This window comes from Dermacentor variabilis, chromosome 9 (assembly GCF_050947875.1).
Source record: "Dermacentor variabilis isolate Ectoservices chromosome 9, ASM5094787v1, whole genome shotgun sequence".
NCBI lineage: Eukaryota > Metazoa > Arthropoda > Arachnida > Ixodida > Ixodidae > Dermacentor > Dermacentor variabilis.
The window spans coordinates 130,738,149-130,759,066 of record NC_134576.1 but is presented as its reverse complement, the minus strand read 5'-3'; the positions used below and the strand labels follow the sequence as shown (position 1 = coordinate 130,759,066).

Below are 20,918 nucleotides of genomic sequence, written 5' to 3'. Positions count from 1 at the left end.
TAATGCGCGCGGCTCATAACTGCGTGCATGAATATTAGCGCGATCGCGGGCGGCGTCGAGCGATGGCAAATTGAACGGCATTCCTTGCATTGCACGCGCGTTAAATGTGCGCTGACCGCTCCAGAGAGGAGGTATATACGCATACACACACACACACACAAAAAGCGGAACGTCAAAAAAAAGAAAGATAACGAGCAAAACTCGCTCGAAGGAGGCGTGTATGGAAGGGGGGGGGGGGGCGCTCAGTTTCTCGCGTCGAGAGGGCGTTTTTCGAAGGGTGAGGAGAGGTGGCACTGCGTGATTACGCGCTCCCGGAGTGAGTCGCGCGAAATTGAGGTGCCTCATGTTTGTACGTAAGTACTTGCGTACGTGCGTACTTGCGTAGCTACGCGCGAGCGTTAGGAAAGAGACCCGCTCCCGCACGCCGCCGCTGTGTTGTCCGCTTCGTCTGCGTGTGCGCGAGAATTATTCCGTCTCAAAAAACACACACAGAAACAAACAAACAAACAAAACTTCTGGGTGCCCCGGTGTGCTTGGACGAAGCGCTGCGGCGTAATGGGCGCTGCTAGTAAGACGGGACAAAAGCCCCGGACACGTCGCCGCTTTTTGTTTTGCTGGACCTGAGGTCCCCGTGAGAGAGAAACCGTGCGACGGTGCGTTGCTTGCCACTCCTTCGACTTCGTACAGCGAGCTGTCGCCGTAATCGACGCAGAACGCTGCGCCGCCAGGGGTGACGCGTTGTGCCTTTCATTGTGTGAGGGGTTATTCCCTTCTAAATTTTTTTTTTTTGCCTCACGAATGCTTCCCGTCTCGTGGTATATATCTTCAATTTTTCCAAAGTGCCCCCTCATGGCGCTCTTAGCGCCGGAAATGTCTCATTTATCTCAGCGGCAACAAGTCCAGCTTTCTGCCGTAAACGACGTTGAAGAGAAACATAATTTCAGTTGTATTTGTAAATTACCATCGTCGCAATAAAAGAAAAGCAGAAAAGGACGCAGCCCAAGCACTCCCGTACAGATGGTTAATCAGCCAAGTTGAAACGTACGGCCCCGGTATTCATCACTGGGTTAATCCCGACGGTTTATTATAAACCACGGCTTGGCAGGCGGCCGGATCCCCGGTACGCAATTGCTGCTTGCGCTCGGATTCACGAACCTGTTCTTGCATCCGGACTGCACCACCGGCACGGCGTAAACGAGCTCGTTCCCGGTTCTGCTCGCGGCGTTGCTGATCGAAAGCTGCCTGCTCCTCAGGAGTACGTATGACGCGTGGCCTACCCATTTCGGAGCCGGAGAGCAACCGCTGCGCGCGCGCTCGGCTACGACGGAGAGCAACGACGTCAGTACTGACGCAGCCAATCGCGCCCCTCTCTTTTCTTTTTCGCGCATGCGCACGGGGTTGCGCCGGAGGAGTTTTCGCCGTACAGGCGACAGACGGACGGACGGATCGGCTAGCCATATACAGCTTCGCAATAAAAAGCCACTCCCGTTGTGAGAAGAGCCTTAGCGAGCCAGAAAAGACCGAAACACGAAATACAGGTGGTGCACCACCTCACCGTGACGTCATGAATTTTGACGTCATGCTCGAACCAAGTTATTTTTCTTTATCGGCAGAGGTGTATCACATACTATTGTATAGGAGCCTGACACTGAACTTAGTAAATTTCGAGAACTTTTACTCAGCCACAACACAAAGGACCTGAGTACAAAAAATATATAAAAAATACTTTGAAATTTGTGATGCCACACTGACGTACTAGAGCTGGGGACTTCGGCGCGAAATTAAATAAATGGGACAATGACGTTCAGTTTAGTTTCTTTTTCGAAGAAAGACCTCGTACCTCGATATTAACAAAAACGTAGTTAATAAAGAGTGCTTTATCTGCGTAAGCTGATCTAGTGTTTCCCGCAGAATGCGCTTGCGAACGGAGATCGCGGCTGTACTAATTCAGGATCAACTTGAGACGAAACAAGGAATTCAATTTCATTTGGCAGGAGGATTACCCGTTTCGTGTGGATTTGAATCTAGCTCGTAAATATGTAACAGTAAGTATACCTTTGCCGTCGAACGTCTAGCCACACTGAATAAAAAAGAACTTTTTATACGGGTTACGTTTGTTTAGTCACTGCACGCACTTTTGTACTTTCGCTTTACTTTCGTAAAAAAAAAAAGTTTGTTAATTCATTGATGTCGTTCGAAGGGGTCGTATACTTTATGGTCGCTGGCATTCACATCCGTAAATGGCCGTCCGAAGGCCTCCCCAACCGCCGTGTATATGTGTGCCCTAGACAGACATCGGCAAGACAAGCCGCCTGCCTATCGGCTTTGCTACGGGTTCCCACGAGACCGGGGATCGTAACGGCTTCGTCGCGACGGAGCGCAGGTCACTAGTGCGACCCCGAGGCGATAAAGGTCCTTTGCAAATGCAAACGATCAGATAGAACCACTGTACGGAACTGAGTTACCAGCAACCACGGTCTGCGAGAAGGCAACGCTGTACTTCAAGGATCATCGGTGAAAGCAACATCGTTGGATGCGAGTCGTCTGGAAGGGAAGAAGAGGATGGCTCTTGACAGTAAGAGGAGGAGGAGGAGGAGGAAAGAATAAAGCCGTGCGTGACGAGACAAGCCAATGCCAAGTCCATAGCCGTCGCAGGGAACTCGGCTGCAAGATGGTGGTTCACTCCGTTCTGAACTTCCGGTGAACTGAGCTACTTCGCAAATCGTTCTTTCCTTTTTCAAAACATTGAGTTAGATGCAACGATTGACAATGATTGTGCATGTTCGCAGATTTACTGCCATCTTGCCCTATATATATATATATATATATATATATATATATATATATATATATATATATATATATATATATATATTATTGCTTAGAAAGTTGGCAAGATAAAGCATAATAACACCACGAGCACGTCTCAAGCCACTAACCGCCATTGCCATTGTAGCTGAGCGACCGCAGTGCCAAAGCTCCCTCTATTAAATTTTGTAAGACACTGTATGGCTCAAGGATATTCGGTGAGAGCAACCTGCTTGGCTGAAAGAGTTTTCTCGAACTGCAGGCTCCTGTGGGAATAGGAGTAGGAGTAAGTAGGCGGTCGAGAGCCGCGCGGAGACGAGACGAGACTAGCCGAAGCCGAGTTCAGCCCTGCGGAGCCAGGCCCGGCCCCTCTGGCGTGCGATAATTCGAAGAACAATGGTTGTTTTCCCTGTGCTCGTCATTTTCGCTTCAATCTCGGTGAATCGAGCGCTGTGCTCCCCCCCCCCCTCCCGACTCCCTCTCTCCCTGGGTCCGGTGATCGGTCTCCATCGGCCCGCAGACAGCCAGGGCTTCTCCTGATTACAGGTTTTTTGTGAGCTGTGCGGCCGCCTTTCTCGCTGCGCAACCGGCAATTGCGAGGGAACGCCATCGAATACCGGTGTCGAGCGTGAGCGTTACATAGGAGTTTGTAATCTACGCGCTGCCGCAATGCCAGTAAATGGATAGAGATACTCTGTGTCGCAAAGAAAAAACACGCAGGGTGGGTGGTTGTGGCATAGAGGTTCCTAAAAAAAAAGAAAGAACTTAATCTACGACAATACTTCGGAGGTATTGCTAGTACGTCGGTTTGGTTTGATCTGCCCTCAGCATAAGTTATCCGCTTACTTTATATTTGTGCCGAAGTCGGAACGGCTCGGGTTTAGCTTAAGTATACACTGCCACGCACTGCAACGTGCTGCTCACTCCCACCGGCTCCTTGGTCTTCACTGGTGACTTCAACGTGCGCCACCAGCTATGCAGCACCAAGATTAGCTTCAGACAGCAGAGCGACGGTAGCCTAACGTATCGACGGAGCACTTGCTTTGGCTTGACTGATTTCCAGGCGCTTTGCCGCGTGCACAGTGTTCCCTCTATCCCGTTTTCCTCTTTCTGTTCCCTTCCCCCAGTGTAGGGTAGAAAACCGGACGCTCGTCTGGTTGACCCCCTTCCTTTCCTCTCTTTGCTATCTCTCTCTCTTGCCAATGATAACAGATGGTTCATGCAGCACATTACTATTTTGCTGGTGAAGCAGCGCACTGACACGGACACAGTGAAGACACACAAGAAAAGACGACACTCGCTTCTTGTGTGTCTTCACTGTGTCCGTGTCAGTGCGCTGCTTCACCAACAAGGTATGGTGATCACTCACCAACTAGCCCAACTTTCCACTTTACATTACTGTTTATCACGAAAATCTGGGGACGACATAACCAAGGCTATTGCAATTAGAAGTTTTGTTTAAGTATCAAAATCAAGGTGCGCGCGTTTCAGCCGAGAGCATTGCATTTTTCATTTCTAGCCGTGAAGAAAAAACAAAGAAAAGAAAGCCGGTGCGCGTCAAAATCGAGGAGGCGTATAAGAATACGAGTAAATACGGTAACTTTTTTTTTTTCTTGTGCTGGCGTTCATTTTTTCCTGGCCAACTGAGGCAGCAGACACGTGCGCGTTTCAAGTCACGTGACCTCGCCGATCGAGCTTCCTTTCTCCTTATATGCATGCCACGACGCTCAACTAATTGGCACGATATGTTTCGCTTCCCTTTTTTTGCTTTCCGTAACTCTCGCTTGTCCGATTTCAGCGCGAACGTAATTTAGGCGACGCTTCAATTTGTGTCACCCACGGCCGGGCGTCGTTTTGCCGTCGCGGCGGCAACTGCTGCGGCAGCCGCGGAACGAGGAAGAAATTAGGCGATCGAAAGGGGCGAGTCGCGGAACGCGTCTCTCGCATTGTGCAGAAGGCTGCTTGCTGCGAATGCGCATGCGCGGTGAGCAGACGACATTTCCGCATACCTGGCACACATAGTTTTTTTTGCCGAATGCTCACCGCGTGGGTCGCGAAAGCCTCGGGACGCTTCCAGGAGTAGAGTTTGATACAGTGATCACTCTACTCCGTTTCAGACATCAGGTGCAGCGCCGTGGAAGCTACGCAAGAAGTTCGGCGACGAAAATGTATCACTCCGCGCGTTCCGTCCGTGCTTCGCTGCACGCCAAAGGCGTATGCTCGCGCGAGCATACACGTGAGGCTGCCAATAAAAAAAAACCCCGAAAACAAACGCAATTAAAAACAAATTGGTCTAGAACAACGCATTAGATAACCGTATAGCACAGTTTGTTTGTTTCGAAGTATTAGAACGTTTTTCATTCAACACTGAGCCTCTTCAAAAAACAGTTTCGCACAATTGCTATCAAGAACGTCAAACTATTTCTCAGTGGGCACGTAGCCACTGCGAAAAGTCTCTCTAGCCTCCACAGCGTTGCACCTGATGTCTGGAACGGAGTATATAGAGGGAACACTGGGGGGGGGGGGGGGGGGGGGGGGGGGAGGCGGACGTAGTGTCTACCGCGGGAGCTGCCAACGCGGTGGTTCAGCCAGCACGGGCAATGATGGGTAGTGTATGGATTTGCCTAAACTTCGTCCTTCTGGCTCGCATGACGTGTGACGTGTAACAAGGTAACGGGTGATAAACAAGTAAACAAACGTTATCAAAATTGTCTGACGAGCAGGATTCGAACGCAGGACCACTGGCACAGATTTGGCCTCCTCGACAGGCCGAACCGCTGCAATTGGTAGCGATTGTGACGTTCGCAGTCTTCTGCGCTTGGAAAAGTACAGATTGCTCTGGAAATTTAGCACAGTGAACGCAGATAAAGCGCAATAAACAAAACCGGAAGAGCGTCTCAATCCACAAGCACGAAGATAAGACAAATCTGTGGGCACTGCCGAGCATTTGCATGGTGGCTGAACGATTGCAGCGCCAAGTTCCCTCCAGTGATTATTCCAGCAGCCTTAAAATAGCGGCAGCCTCTGCGAAGACGAAAGGACCGCTTAGTAAATATCGTATTCGCACGCAAATACGTCGTGGGTGCCTCTCTCCGCAGCTTGCCGCGTACACAAAGCGGCCGTCAATGTATTCGGGATCATGATATATGACATAAACACGACGTGCAAATCTAAGCAACGCACAGGTACACAAGAATATTGAAACTTGAGCACCGTGTTTTTTTTTTATTGCTTTTAGTTGTCTCCCTTATTTCATACTTCACCATTTTTTTGCCTGAAGTAGCGCACCAGGCCTGTCACTTGGTTAACTCTCCAGATGCCAATCAACTTTATCGCTCCCTCACTTGTAAGACTAATTCAGCGTTGTCTCTGAAGCCAACGCTGAAGTCCCCTTGTCGAAACATCTGTCTATTGGGAAACAGCTATCTCCCTGCTTTCACCAGGTTACTATATATATATATATATATATATATATATATATATATATATATATATATATATATATATATATATATATATATATTATAACCTGGTGAAAGTGGTGAGGTTTTTGCTTCTCTCCACTCTTAGTGGCTGCATTGCAGAGCGCAATATTACAGATATGTGTTCGTAGTTAAGTGCACGTTGAAGAACCGCAGGTGACCGAAATTAACCTATACAGAGAGCTCCCCACCACTGCATCGCTCGCTGCCCGTGTCCGTCTGAAGCGTTAAACCGTACAATTTGATTAGACGATGGGTTGGTGGCACGTTGGTCGTGTACATTGATATACGCCCTCCGTGACGTCACAGTGACTTACGCAGGCGCTGGAGTTTCGGCTCGAAGCGCAAAAAAAAAAAAAATGAAGTATGGCCTTAATTTTTCTTTTGTATAGCAACCCAACCCCCTTACTTCTAAATTAACGAAAATAGTGCTTTTTTTTTTTTTGTCTTGAAAGGATACTTTAGCAGCGTCAACTGTCTTTGTGTCTCTTCATTGTCCCGTTAAATGTCGAGGTCTCGGAACATACGCTGTCACGTTGTAAACGAGGAAGTTGTACGCCGACTGAGCTGGCAAAAATATACGTAATAAAAAGGTTCATCACGTGTGCGGCGCCTCTGCGAGTCGACCATGCCGGAGACCACAAAGCGGTCACGTGATGCCCTGACCCCTGAGCTGCGCTGGGTCCAGGATGTTGTTACGTGCGCTGTGCAACGCAGCGCACTCGGCCGCCTCGTTAGAGGCTCGCTTCGGCTATCCGGTCGCGTTATACAAACGCGGTAGCCACGGGGGCGTTGCGTTGTTTAGATGCTTATCTAATTAGGCGCGTACGCCACCACCGCAGGATGCTTGGAGGGTCGCCTGATCTCGCGCGTGGCAGTAGCGCATAGCTCTGCATGCTTACAATGGGATAATCGTGACCCCCCTCGCTACATCAAAGTCCCAATCATTCGTTGGCTAGCTGTTTTAGGAACTTACTCACTGTATTAACAAGAGAAGGTTGTTAATAGCTTCGCTTATGGCGTGCTCGAATTTCTTGTCACGCTATAGTGTACAGCGTTAGTATAGCGCACGGCACCTTGCCTACGTTAAAAGCAAAGCGCTTTGTGTGACGTTTTGGTGCAGGTTGTTCGAAAACATTTGGGTCTGCCGTGGCCTCTGAGATGGCGCCAGCGTTGTGATATCGGAGGCCATGGTGCAACTTTCACGAAAGCAAACGTACACACAACATACTCTGACGGGGCGACATCTGGTGCCTGATGTCGAAACCTGATTGAGCCCGCGCAATTTATTAACACCTGTCTTGTGGTTTCTGCAGAGGATGGAAAAACCCTCCAGCCTCTTTCTTTTCATCGTATTTTCTTTTATTTTTGTCTACGCATTGCATTAAGCCTACGGGCGCCAGAACTGAGGAACTAGCCTCTCCTAACTTACGATTTAGGTGAGCTACGTTTGGTTGGTTGATTAGTTTGCTTGGTTCGTTAGGTGGTTTGCCTTTGTGAGTGGCTCATACCCACTGTGGCGGATTGGCCAGGAATCGAATGAGTTAGAAAAATAATTAGACAAATCTAAATAGAAGCACTAATGGGAAATCACGAATAGAGATGTCTCTTTTTTTTTCTTTCTTGCGCGCGCGTGTGTGTACGTGTTCAACCGTGTCGAAAGTACATCCGTTGTGACAATGCGCAGTGAGGCGGCAGGCAAGATGCCAGGGTTGAAAGCGCTTCAAAATATATACGTACTTGTTTGAGAGTGGTTCCTCGCTCATCGTGTGTTCTTCTTTCTTGCAGGCAGGGAGCGTTGACGACACCAGTCTTTTTGGGAGCGACCACAATAGTGTCATACGAAAAGGTCAGTACCCACAGACACAGCTGCACACCTGGCAAGAGTTATCCAAAATGTCTAGGCCTCACGCGTTTCGAGCGCTTTTGAGAAATAGGAAGTTGCTGTTGTGGTTGGTAAAACGTTTATTAAAAAGTAGCCATAAAAGGTTTCGACCCCCAGGAAGTGAATCCATCATGGCGAGGGGGAGGGACGAAGGAGGAGGTCAGTTCAGATGTTATCGACCACTTTTGAGTCTTTTAGAGATCGAAGTAGCGACTGGAATATGAGGCAGAACTAAGAGAAGACGAAAGGAAATAGGTAGGACGCTGCTCTTTCGTCTTTCTTCTTCTCTCAATTTTGTTTTCCTATTTCTTAAGACGGCTGAAAATGCGTGAAACGCTGTCCCCATTTCAACTAACCCAGCTGTCAGCTTTTAGTTATCTGAAATGAGTCGTTGCCCAGTTTAAATGGCTCTTACGTAGTGAAGCTGGAATATTCATTCTCCGATTTTATTGCGATCGCGACAGCGCTGAAGATTGATAGCGCCGAGAAGTGCGCATCGGTTCGTCTTTTCCACAACATGTTCTTTTCTTTCAGTTTGCTTCCCAAACGCTACATTGTCAGTTATTTCTTTTTTGAGTGTAGGTGTGTTCGTGATCACTTTCTTTTAAACACGTTGTCTGGTATGTGTGCAACCCGAAACGTCCCTGCAGGGAATTACTGCGGCGCATGCGTAAATTGCCACTCTGCCGCGGTTCTGCTCAAAGCGATGCGGGTGTGATGAGACCATTTCTGTGCCTGGAACTGGCAACTTTTTTCTTTTCTCTTTTCCCTGCATGTTACACATTCTCTGCTAATACGCCGTATAACGGTCAGCCAGCCAGTGAGCTTGGCTGACTTGCTTTATTAGGTGTGGGTTCAGTGTAATCGTTTGCTGTGCAGAATATATAGGTGGCTTGCATAAAGAGGGATGGGGAGGGCGGGTTGAGAGATTGAAAGATCGAGCAGGATGCGGCCTGGCAAAGTTTATGCCGCATTTGTGTTGCGGTACAAACAATTGGTTGCATATCCGACGCTCCGTGTGGCCATCCTTATAAGTTTCTTCATTATCACTTTTTTGTTGTTGTTGTTGCGTTGCGGTAGCAATTATACGGACACTCGAGGCGCGCTCACGCGCATGCGCGGCCGGAGCGCCGCGTGTTGGAGGTCACGTGTAAGGCTGGTGCGTCGATGCGGCATACCGTCTTCGCGCGCGTCCGGTGTTGGAGGTCACGTGATGGGCCGTGTGCCGGAGGCTTGGCACCGCAGCGGCGTTGCGACAGCGTGTGCGTTCACGGTCCTCGAGTAAACTCAGTTCACATCTTCTCTGGGCGCGTGTTTACTTGGAGAGTGAATCTGCATTTTTATAGATCACTTTTAAACGGGGCATCTCATACACTGATCCAAGAAAGAGAAAATAAACTTCATTAAGAAGAATGGTAGGGCAGTTTTGGTTGTGGTGGCCTCAAGTGGTCGGCTCGAAGTCCTTGGACGGGGGCGGCACCTTCGGCTTGCCGGATGACCCGGAGCTGGTCTTCCAGTTCCGAACTTTTGAGAGCCGCCAAATTGGGTTTTTGAAAGGCGTAAGCGTTTCTATGACTACCCAACGAGACAACTGTCCGTCACGTAAGGCGATTGCAATGGCTCATGCCACCGTAGGCAGGCAAATTCATTTAAATCAACCATACAACACACAGAACAGCACACGTTTGAATAAAGAACAAGCTCTGAACAAGCATCCGAACCATCACTTAAGCATTGCATAACGTATAAGTGTCGAATCATGTTTGACAAAAAGTCGATAATGACACCTGGCTGCATGGACACGGGCAAGTGTCGCGCCTCAGCAGTTCGCGTCGCCGCGGCGCTTGTCGCATTTGTCGCAATGGCGCTAAGACGACTCCCGCCGCCTGCTGGAGAAGAACGGAAACGCAGAAAGGCAGAGTGTCAGGGTCAGTGCGGCAAACGCCAGAAACGACGACTCTGCGCAGAGCGGGGAACTACAGCAAGACTCTCACGAACAGAACCAACAAGAGGAAAGACACCGTGCCGCTCATTCCCCGACAACGACGTTCCAGGAAAGGCCGCAACGCAGAACGAGCGCGGGAAATACAAGCGCGCAGCATCCAACGACACTGGGAACAACGCCTTCGCCCGACGCCACAAAGAACGTTGCGTGCCTCCTCTCCCCCCTCCTTCAGCAAATGTAGTAGTGGCTTTGCAACGGCTTCGCTAAATCAACTCTAAATCACCTTGATTAACACAAAATGTCGTTGGTTCGACTCCTGCCAAAGGGCGAGGGTTCAAGTGCATTAATTAAGCATGTGTTAATTAACGGTGGCTAATTAACATCGCCTTAGCGTCAATCATGGAACCATATCTTAATTAAACCTGCCTTATCTTGTGCGCCATCAAACGTGATGAGCGAACGACCGATGAGGGTTGATAAGGGTTTATGCTAGTCGGGTCAAGTTCCACAGCATTGATGATGACACCGGGCTGCGTGGAGATGGGCAAGTGGCACAATGTTTACGCAGGCTTAACTGCAAGAGGAATTCCTGCGTGAATTTTTTTATGTAGACTGATAGGACAGGAGACCGGAAGGGTCGTCATTTCACTGCTGCCAAGGCGCGTCCGAAACCGTCTATACCGCCCTTGAAACAGCGAGCATCACTTCCTGTAATGTTCTGAAACTTCTGCTACTATCAATCGTTTGTTTATTTATTTATTTATTTATTTATTTATTTATTTATTTATTTATTTATTTATTGCTGCAGGATATAGAGAGAGAGCCGCATTACGCGCAATCGCGTTTCTTTCCCTTCTTTTTTTTTTTTTTTTCTAACCAGTATATACAGCGTATACACAGTCTGGCGCTGACAAAAGATGCGAGGGTCAGGAGTCCGCACGTTTGTGAGGTGGTCACTGAGGTGTAACTAAAAGCCATTGTGTTGGGCGGGGCGGACCGCAACAAAAGGAGCGATGTGCGGCGAGGGGGAGGCGTGTTCGGGGGGAGAGATTGGGGGGAGGGGGGCGCATTGTTAAGCGGGCTCTGAGTACCGGGGGCAAGCGTGTGCTCTATCCACATCGAATGTTTGCTCTTCGCGGTGGTCTTTTCTCGCCCTCCCGCCGTTGCAGCAGCGTCTGTCACCTGACTCTCGCATGGCTTCCGAGATCGCCGCGGCCGACGAAATGCGCGCGTGCGGGATCTCGGCGTCCGCGGGTGCTCGTTGAGTATCTGGTAGGCTGCGCACGGAGTGGAACTGCGTTGTGCACGCCAGACGCGTTTGTTGCACTTTTGGTAACTTAGTGCGAAGCTCGCCCAATTTAGCGAGCATTTGTATTATGTAATGCATTTAAGAGGAGAGTGGCCCCGTTACCTCTTTTAGAACACAGAGTAAACAAAACTAAAACCACGAAAAGCACTGCAAAAGAGCATGTTACTGAACACAGTCAATCGTAGCGCGAGCGTTTCGGAAGCGGCGCACAAAATTAAAGCCAGAGACACGCTGATGCTTAAGTGAAAGTACGCAATAGGGATTTGCGAAAACACATAAGTTGAGTAAATTTCTCGAGGGACTTTGGTTAGGTTCAATGCCCCCGCCTGCACTTCAGGCCCATTTTATCACTATTTCTTAGGGCACGACGAAGGTCATGTGGGTACAGCAAAGCTGCTTCAGGCAACAATATTCAGATATAATGCCGTTTTAGAAAATCGGGGTTCTTCCCCCTTATTTTATTCCTACCACACAATGACTCGCCAGTGCATCAGATAATATAAATCTAGTTTGAAAAATTATAAGGCAGACGTCTTACTTAAAACATGAAAAAAGCAGTTTTGCGCTAGTTATTGTCGTCATTGCTTAGCGGCTTCTCGCTAAAGAAAAAGTGAGCGTTTTGGGCTGCTTGACGACCTTGTTCCAAAAAAAGTTACCGACACTGGCTTGTTGGGTCTAAGCTGCAGTAGTTCACGAAAGGTGCGAACATGATCGACTGCCATGACTTCAAACTTCTTGGTAGGGTAGCCGGTGCCTCATTTGTTGATGTATAGATGCTACGAGGAAATGACTAGGGAATGTACGTGGGCCCATCGCGAAGGCAGGCGTGGGTTCTAACTTAGCGTTTCAAAGCGCTAGCTCATGAGGCAAGAGCGCGAGAAACTGTCACGTGACGCAGGCGCCGGGCTGCCTTCGCGGTTTCTTTAAGGCAATAATTAGTCATGTCCTCATTGCAGTGCTCGATTTTCAATATATGAATGTTCATGATGTGAAAAAAAATGTAAAATGACCTCTGTGACAGTGTTCTACCTACTCCGGTACTGACCCTTTTCACGGCGGTCCCGTGGGCGCCGCCATGTTTGATCACGTGGTGATGCGTCCATTTCTTCCCTCGGCCTCCTTTGTGTTTACAATGGATGCACATGACGTCGGTGAGGCTCTGAAAATATGTTTCTGCGGATATAGTAGACGGGGACTGGGTGGGCGACACGCGAAGCTATTCCTCCAGCTTCAAAGGACATGTAAACGTTCTCAAAGGTCATTACGCCTTGTCCAAACGGCGCGAGCAGTGTATACGGTGCTTGTAATAAATGCGGGGCTGAAAATGTATTCCAAGCCGTCCCAACTTTCCGTTTACGAATTGAATCAGTATCAGTGTGTTCAGATCTATGTTCTTTATTTAGCAAATACTTTTGAGCAGCGACTTCTCACGTTTCTGACTCGCTCAAGTTCTCCGAGCGATCACTATCTGATCGTTTATTGTCTGCCTGATCGCTCGCGGGTGCGCTCACTTGCGATAGATTTGTTCTTTCTGGGCACAAGGCTTGTCACATAGCTGTTCTGTACGTTGTAATAGCTGGTAGCAAATGCGCATTATGGCTAGTCGTTCGCTTACGGTGTGGACCGTTACGAAACGTTTAGTTTCGAACGTTAGTGTGCTGTCGGCGTAGGCGCCGTCACCCATGCTTCTGCGCATTGATTTAAGCATGCGCGCTTTCACTTATCATTGATACGTTGGCGATAGAGTGCGTGTAAGTTTGCGTGTGAGTTGGGGTGGATGTGTGCAGACAACGTGCGAGAAACTTACTATATGCCAAGAAGCGGCGCTATTCCCTTTGTCACCGTATAACGAACGGTACTCACTCGTACATATGGTCCCGGGTTGAAGTCCTTTCCGTGGAGGTTAGCGCTACAACGCCGGCAGTTGAGTGATTTTTTTCTTTATTAGGGAATTTTAGTGCGTCCGGTATTCCGGCAAGCGCGGGCGGTTTGCCGGTTGAGCGGAGGCATAAGCATGAGCGGCCAGATTTGTGGCGCCAGCTGGTGGTGCAAAGCTCAACCACACAAACACAAAGCCGACTACTATGTTCTGCTTAGCTGCTGGTGTACATATTCAACAGCGGCGTAATCGTGCTCACCGTTACACCACTGCCGAAAACTTGCACCAGCAGCGAAGCAGGATATAGCGGGTTACTGCAAGTTTAGCTCTGTGTTAGTCTGGTTGAACTTAACGCCACCAAGTGGCTGCACCGCCCCGGCCGCTCACGTTTACGCCACCGCAGATCCGGCAATCCGCCCCCGTTTGCCGGAATAGCGGACAGGCTAAATGTATCTATTATCCTCGACGGCAGCCGTGCAAAGTTTCACACAAACACGTCAGTCAAAACATTTCTTCTCTTTATTTTCTTCTCGCAGTTGTCTTTATCGAAGAAATGCGAAACAAGAAGGGGATACAGGAATCCACCTTTCCGAAAATGAACTTCGACCTGCCATTTCTCTTCTAATAATAAACCATTTACCGTGATATTGACGAAAGTTGAATTTTGAAAGAATACTTTCAGTTCTATAGGCTAATTTAATGCTCATACCTAGTGTCCCTTTTAATTGTTGGAACGCTAAGATAGGAAGACACACATCCAACCGCGCAGCTATGCACCATGTATACATAGAGGTGCTACGGGGGGCGGCCAATCTTGAGAGACGAGTGTAATGCGGCAGACCGAGAACAGAGGGCCAAGTCGAGGAGGGCGACGAAGACGCGGGAGACATCTCTAGCTACCGGCACGGCCGCAGCAGCCAGCGCACGAGATTAATGCGTGGCGCCGGTAATTTATGATAATTGTCATCGGTCCCTCCGAGCGCGATGATTTCGTACCCAGCGGGCCTGGCCCGCCGCGCTCTCATCTATAGGAGAGGGCTGGTCATTGCCACGACCCCAAAATGGCTACCTACCTGCCCTTGCTTCACTTTGTATATACGGCGGCTGACCGCGTGTCGTCTGCTCGCCCTGGTCCAGCGAGCAGACGACGCGACTCACGCTCTCTTAGCACGTGTGCGCTGAATTAAGCCGAGCCGCGATTTCGAAAGGTGGTGAGCTAGCTTTCCAAGTGCATTCTCTTGCGACAACTTGCAGTGCGGTGCTCTCTATCTCTCTCTTCTCTCTCTGAGCGACCAAACAATGGAGGAGGTGCGCTGCGATGTGTGTACACACGTCGGAGTAGAGGAGCCTGTGTTCGCCGGCGAGCAGTCCGAGTTGTCACGTGGTCGCTTGTTAGCGGCGCCCAGGTCGTACCTAAATGGGTCGTTTTTAAAGGGAGCGCGCCACATCACACTCCGTGTTGGAAGGGTGGCCTGCGGTGCACTGTACCCTGTTTTGGTTTTATGTTGCCTTGCTACCTGCTCCTATCGCTGTGTTTTCTTTCTTCTTTTCATGTTCGTTGTACACCCATCTTAACTTCATCATTTGTCATTCTGAGTTTTTAGACAGTGTGTCTTTTCATCCTCGATACAGTAGTGTTAACGTTTACTCAGAACCTCAAAAAATGAGCTAAAAGAAACAAATTATTATATATTATGTATTAATATTATAATAATTATATAATGAAAGATTATCTTGAAGTTTTACTTCCAAAACCGAAGCACGAACTATTAAGGGACAACGTAGCGGGGACACCGCATCAATTTCGACCATCCGGTCGGGGATCTCCCAACGTGCTCCTAAATTTAAGTACAACAGCGTCTTTTTTTTTTTTTAATTCACCCCCTCCCCAAGTGTAGCCTCGATCTCATATGCTCAGTGGCACTACGCCCATAACCATGGGGCTACCGTGGCGGGCTATACATGTATGAACGACGGATATATCTGTGCAGGCGTGTTTCTCGCGTTCTCAGAAAAAGAAAAGAAAAAGCGAAGATAAAAAGAAAGGAATGTAAAAGGAAGAAAAGGTTGAAACACGGCGATGTCCTCGTATCGCGAGCTTAATTGAGCCTGGATATATTACATTGGGCCCCCGAACTACGTACTATATACTTCTTCTCTATACGAGGTTCGTCGCGTTGCTCTAGAATTATATGCCGCATCGCCATAGTTGTACCCTTGGCCGTGTGCGGCTCGCACTTATAAATATTCGCCTGTTAGTTGTGGCACGTTGTTGTTTCTTTTCGCTGTCTTCGGAGCAAGGCTTCTTCAGCTGGCGCACGCCGTATAAAAATGGCGACCCTATCTATATATGCGGGTGAATTGCCTCTCTCGCGCGAACGCAGCCCCCTAAGCACAACCCGTGGGCAGGGCGCGCGCATGCGCTGTTCATTTGGTTTAATTACTGACCGAAGAAACGCGTCGTGCGTCCAGCTAGCGGCCGTACCGCTTGTGTATACCGCGTGGTTGGGTTTCGGGGCTCGCTAATGGCGGTAGGGTTAATAAACGTGTCGATGACGGTGAGACCGACCGGATTAATGACCCGGTCGGCGCGCGCGAGCGCGATGGGCTTTTCTTTTTTTCATTTATTTTCGACCCGTTTGGTGGGGAGAAGGTCCCACTGTACACTCTGTAGCGGTAGCTCGTCGACTCGCGACAGACCACACCCATTTCAGCCTCCGTCGCCTCGCGTAGCACGCCGTCTTTTCGTGTAGGAAGCGCCATTATACCTTATGCCGCAGAAGAGCCTCAAAAAAGAAAAAATAATAAGACAGAAAGAACGACGGGCCGCGCTGCGATTCAGAATCGCGACAGCGGCGGGATTAGAAAAGACGTGCCCAAATGCACGAACACCTCGCGTTGCAACGGCAGAAAAAGAACATATAAGGGAAAAGAAAACGCTTTGTCGGTTCGTCGTCTGCTAGAACTCGCTAGGGAAAACAAGAAAAGAGGGCAGACGGAGGAAAGAAGTGCAGCAGACGACAATCAAAATAAAAAAAGAAGAGCGAACGAAAAGTAGACACGCCGCCGTCTGCTCCGATTATCGGTTCCAGAAGAAGAAAAAAAAAAGGCGGGAGAAAACAAAATGGCGCATGCGAAAAGGTTTCGATCGGCAAACTTTCGTCCCGCATACCCTGCGGCTTGTGTATATCGCCACGCTTAAGCCAGCGGCTGGAAACAAAGTGTTTCACCTTGTCGAAAGGCGTCTCGGTGCGAGAGGCGATAAGCCGCGGAGAAGACGCAGGCAAGACACGCTTGTTTTCTGTGCCAACTCGAGCGTTAAACTCACGCGCTTGCGCGGGTCGCGGCTATCCGCGCTTTCGCAGTCGCCGTAGCGTATCGGCCTTAGCGCGGTCGCCCGCCCGCCTTCACTAGCTTGTTTTGCATTCCGAAAGCCCGTGCTTCTTACCTGCCTTAAAGGACCTCCCGCGCCCGTTTAGCCTCGTGCATAGCCATGCCACGATGTATCCGCGTAGTAACACATTCCCGAGGCGTTCTCTACTCCGGGTGATACCTTTGGTGACATTTATCTTACCCGGCCGCCAACGGTGGGTTGTCGTTATAAACTTGATAGGCTAATACTCCTCGTTCAGACGTCTGAACAAGCGTTAAACTATTTCAAGTTTCCTCAGAATGATGTTCGTTGATACCGTTGCATAGATGAATCAACTGCTCTAGAACCAGACCTCATAACACTTCACTACCATGTAGCACTTTGTGACTGCTTTCACTGACATTGTAGGACTCAAGTTGCCCAATGGTAGGCCAGAAACCGGCAAGACTACCATGCATAGTAAACACTTCATCTCTTAGCCTCTCTTCTACTATGCATTTCTTTAGGCACTTCTTTGTGACTATACTTTATCTGTTCCTGTAGCTATCAGCAGCTTGATTTTGTTCTGAACTCAAGCAGCCCAAGCTTTTGTCCATAACTCACAAATATGCTAGCTGTGCCACCATGACATCAAGCTTACTTAAGTATTGGCTAAACGAATTCATTGCAACCTTGTCGGAATTAGCGCAGTTATCGTTCTAGCTGCAGAGGTCGTTCTAGGAAGAATACTTCGCCAGTCTAAAGACTGATGAAATGCGAAAACACCCGTGTGCTTAGATTTAGGTGCACGTCAAAGAACCCCAGGTGGTCCAGATTTCCGGAGTCCCCCACTACGACGTGCCTCATAATCAGAAGGTGGTTTTGGCGTCTAAAAGCCCATAATTTCAATGACTGTTGGAGGAAGAGTGTGCTTCACCAGTCCGAACGCCATTCGCGTTGTCGCATTTGTCGAGACGTGCCGATTGACTCCCCCCCTTCGATTTCGCAGGTATGAAGGTTCGCAACTCCTCGGAGAACCACAAGGACATGGTGATCAGCGGGGGCGTGACGTCCCCGACGGACGTGTTCTGCTCTGTGCCCGGCCGTCTGTCGCTGCTCAGTTCCACGTCCAAGTACAAGGTGACCGTGGGCGAAGTGCAGCGCCGCCTGTCGCCGCCCGAGTGCCTCAACGCGTCGCTGCTCGGCGGCGTCCTCCGGCGCGCGAAGTCCAAGAATGGCGGCCGCTCGCTGCGGGAGAAGTTGGAAAAGATAGGACTCAACCTACCTGCCGGTCGGCGCAAGGCGGCCAACGTTACTCTGCTCACCTCTCTGGTAGAAGGTGAGGGGGTGTTTACATTTAATTAGGATTTATACCGTTCTTTAAAAGGGTTGTCAAGTTGTCTCTTAAGCCACATACCCAGAAGATCATATCGTCTGCTCAGCAAGATCGTCTGCTCAGCATATCGTCTGCTCAGCCAACACCCACTTAGTGCCAGAAGCTAGCAGACAGCTTTCACGGGGTATGTGAAAGGGACTAGATGCGTACTGGAAGGTGGCTAAAAATCCCATAGAATGCCAATTACTTAAAAAAAAAAAAGACGGCAGCGATGGAACCAAGGCTGCCACCGAAATGGCGCAATCTGTCAAAAAGGGTGAGTACTTCTCGAAGCAGTTGCGGGTTCTGCCCCAACCTGCGCACCCTTTCATAAGCACAGCGCACATTAAGGGGTACCCGCCAACAGCTGGCAGCAGGCTGACTCCTCTGCCTCCCTGAGCCATTCCAGCCGAGCGTCGCAGGCACAAGGCAATGGGTCAGGTGATGTTCACTAGGCCATTGGGCGGCGATTGCTCTTCCTTTTTTGTCTTTCTTTTTTTTTTTTACAACGCTTCGCCAAGCGCGTTGCTAGATCGAGACCATGATCGTGTCGTGTTCGACAGCGGAAGGTAGCCTGTCTTCGTCAGGGCAACGGCGCTGATGTCGTCCTGTCCCGACGAAGAGAACTCTCCTGCCTGAGACTTCCTTTCTAAAGCCACAGATGATCGTTTAACGCGAGCGCCGATAGTTATTACAAGTCGTACGCATAAAGAATATGCAATCTTTCTTATGTCTTTCTATATACATCACGAAGACTTCGTTACTTGGTTAGATTGATACTAGACAGTGTGAGGTTGCCTGTTGTAGTCTTATCGCTCTCGCTCTTTTAAGATTGCTTTGTCGCATAAATGATCAACAGTGACTGGTGTTTGGAGTCGGAGGCGATCTCACCGCTGCCAAGCAGATGTTTGGATCCCACCGATGGCATCGGTTGTTGGGAACTCGGCGCTGACGCCCGTGGTTGTACCTGGGTCGCAAGCTCCAAGGGTAGCGTTGGCCTGGCGGCCTGGGGTACAACTGGAAGCATCCGAAGGTCCCGGCAAAGCATGAGTCGACTGGTAACAACAAAACAACTTGTTTATTTTAACATTGCAAAGAGTTGGCGGTCAGGTTGACCGAAGTAGAGAGACGGGAGAGCACTTTACTCAACAGAAGAAATCGGAGCCCTCCTTTTTGGCGTCCGGGGGCAGCTGTTTTTATACTCTCGCAGTTGAGGGCAAGAAGGAACCCCTCAATAGACGAGCACGTGAATGTACAATGGGCTAATGGTGACGCACACTGTCGTAGCGCTGCCGGTCGGGCACAATGACTGTAATGAGAGGGTGATCCCTGCTTTCGCATCGCCTGGTTCGGGCACAATGACTGGAAGGAGAGGGTGCCCCTGCTGTCGCATCGCCTGGTTCAGGCACAATGACTGGAAGGAGAGGGTGATCCTTTGCGGTCGCATCGCCGCAGTCGCGCCTGGAAACACCTGGCGGGGAGCGTTGCGGCGACGATGATCGGGCCAAAATGTCTGCCGCCCCGCCGCAGTCGCGCCGGCAAAACCACGTGTCGCAGGCGAAACGCAACAGACCGCCCCGCCGGGGAAAGGAGATCCCGATGGACAGGGGACTGCATCCGCTGTCCGGAGGGATGTCGCTCGATGATGCTCATAACCGAAGTCGGGCGTCCCTCGACGTTTCTTGAGCGCAGCGCACAGAGAAGGCCTCGTTCTCTCGTTCAGGTTCGCACGGGACACTGCAAAGTGACTTCGGGAGAGTTCACATTTTTGTTCTCGTTCCCGGCAAGCGTTAGAACTACGCTGAAACTCAACCGCTCAGTCAGCAAGCACGGCACAACCCTCACTAAGCCCTGCCAGGCTCTTTCCCCTTTTTATACCCCTGCCTAGTTCCTTATAGTAGTCTAGCATCACTCAGAACGCGTCCACAAATTGAAAAATTGCACTAGAAAGCATATCATCACTTTGAAACACTAAACAAAAGCAATATGTTAAAAAAAATCCTGCCTCAGGAAAAAAAACATCAGTAACAAACAATTTTGAGGCTGATTCCTACGTTAGGGGCTTCGACTTAAGCCATCGGCGTTACCGTTGAGACTCCCCTTTTTGTAACGCACCTCAAAGGAATATTGTTGTAAAGCGAGGCTCCAGCGCAGGAGGCGGCCATTTTTGGGAGAGATGGTCTGCAGCCATTGGAGAGGGCAGTGATCCGTCTCAATGATAAACCTCGAGCCGGCTAGATAGCATGACAATTTCTGAACGGCCCACACGAGACATGCACACTCTTTCTCGGTGGCGCTATACGCCTGCTCACGACTGGTCAGCTTACGACTAGCATACAGGACGGGGTGTTCTACTTCTCCCTTTTCCCGTTGGCACAGTACAACGCCCATGCCTCGCTCACTAGCATCGCACTGAACAATGAACCCTTTTGTATAGTCTGGCGATCGTAGCACAGGCTGGTTTGTTAGGGCACTCTTTAGGGCGCTAAAAGCTCTTTCCTTTGTCTCGTCCCAGACGACTGTTTGAGGCTCTGACTTTCTTAGAGCATCCGTCAGGGGAGCCGCGATATCAGAGTACCTAGGGATGTACCTCTGATAGTAGCCGGCGACACCTAAGAACGACCGAATATCGGTCTTTGTGCGCGGTTGCGGAAAGTCTCGCACAGCGGCCACTTTTATTTCAGAGGGGCGGCGACGACCCTGACCAATCACGTGACCGAGGTAGACAACCTCGGCCTGTGCTAACTGGCACTTAGGAGCCTTGACTGTCAAGCCCGCTTCGCGCAGGCGGGTTAGCACTGCCCGCAAGTGTGCCATATGCTCAGACCAGGATGCGGAGAATATCGCTACGTCGTCTAGATACGGTAAAGCGAATTCTTGCTG

General features: G+C 49.7%; 1 protein-coding gene across 4 annotated transcripts in view; it reads left to right on the top strand.

Annotated features, from left to right (window-relative positions):
- The window catches only part of TfAP-2 (transcription factor AP-2), a 218,705-nt gene that overhangs the window by 163,255 nt on the left and 34,532 nt on the right, over window positions 1–20,918 (top strand). For all 4 annotated transcript variants that reach the window (XM_075669423.1, XM_075669421.1, XM_075669422.1 and 1 more), the window contains exons 4-5: window positions 8,079–8,139; window positions 17,670–17,999. In XM_075669423.1, the coding sequence (XP_075525538.1) occupies window positions 8,079–8,139; window positions 17,670–17,999 (391 nt within the window). The remainder of the gene's footprint in view (window positions 1–8,078; window positions 8,140–17,669; window positions 18,000–20,918) is intronic.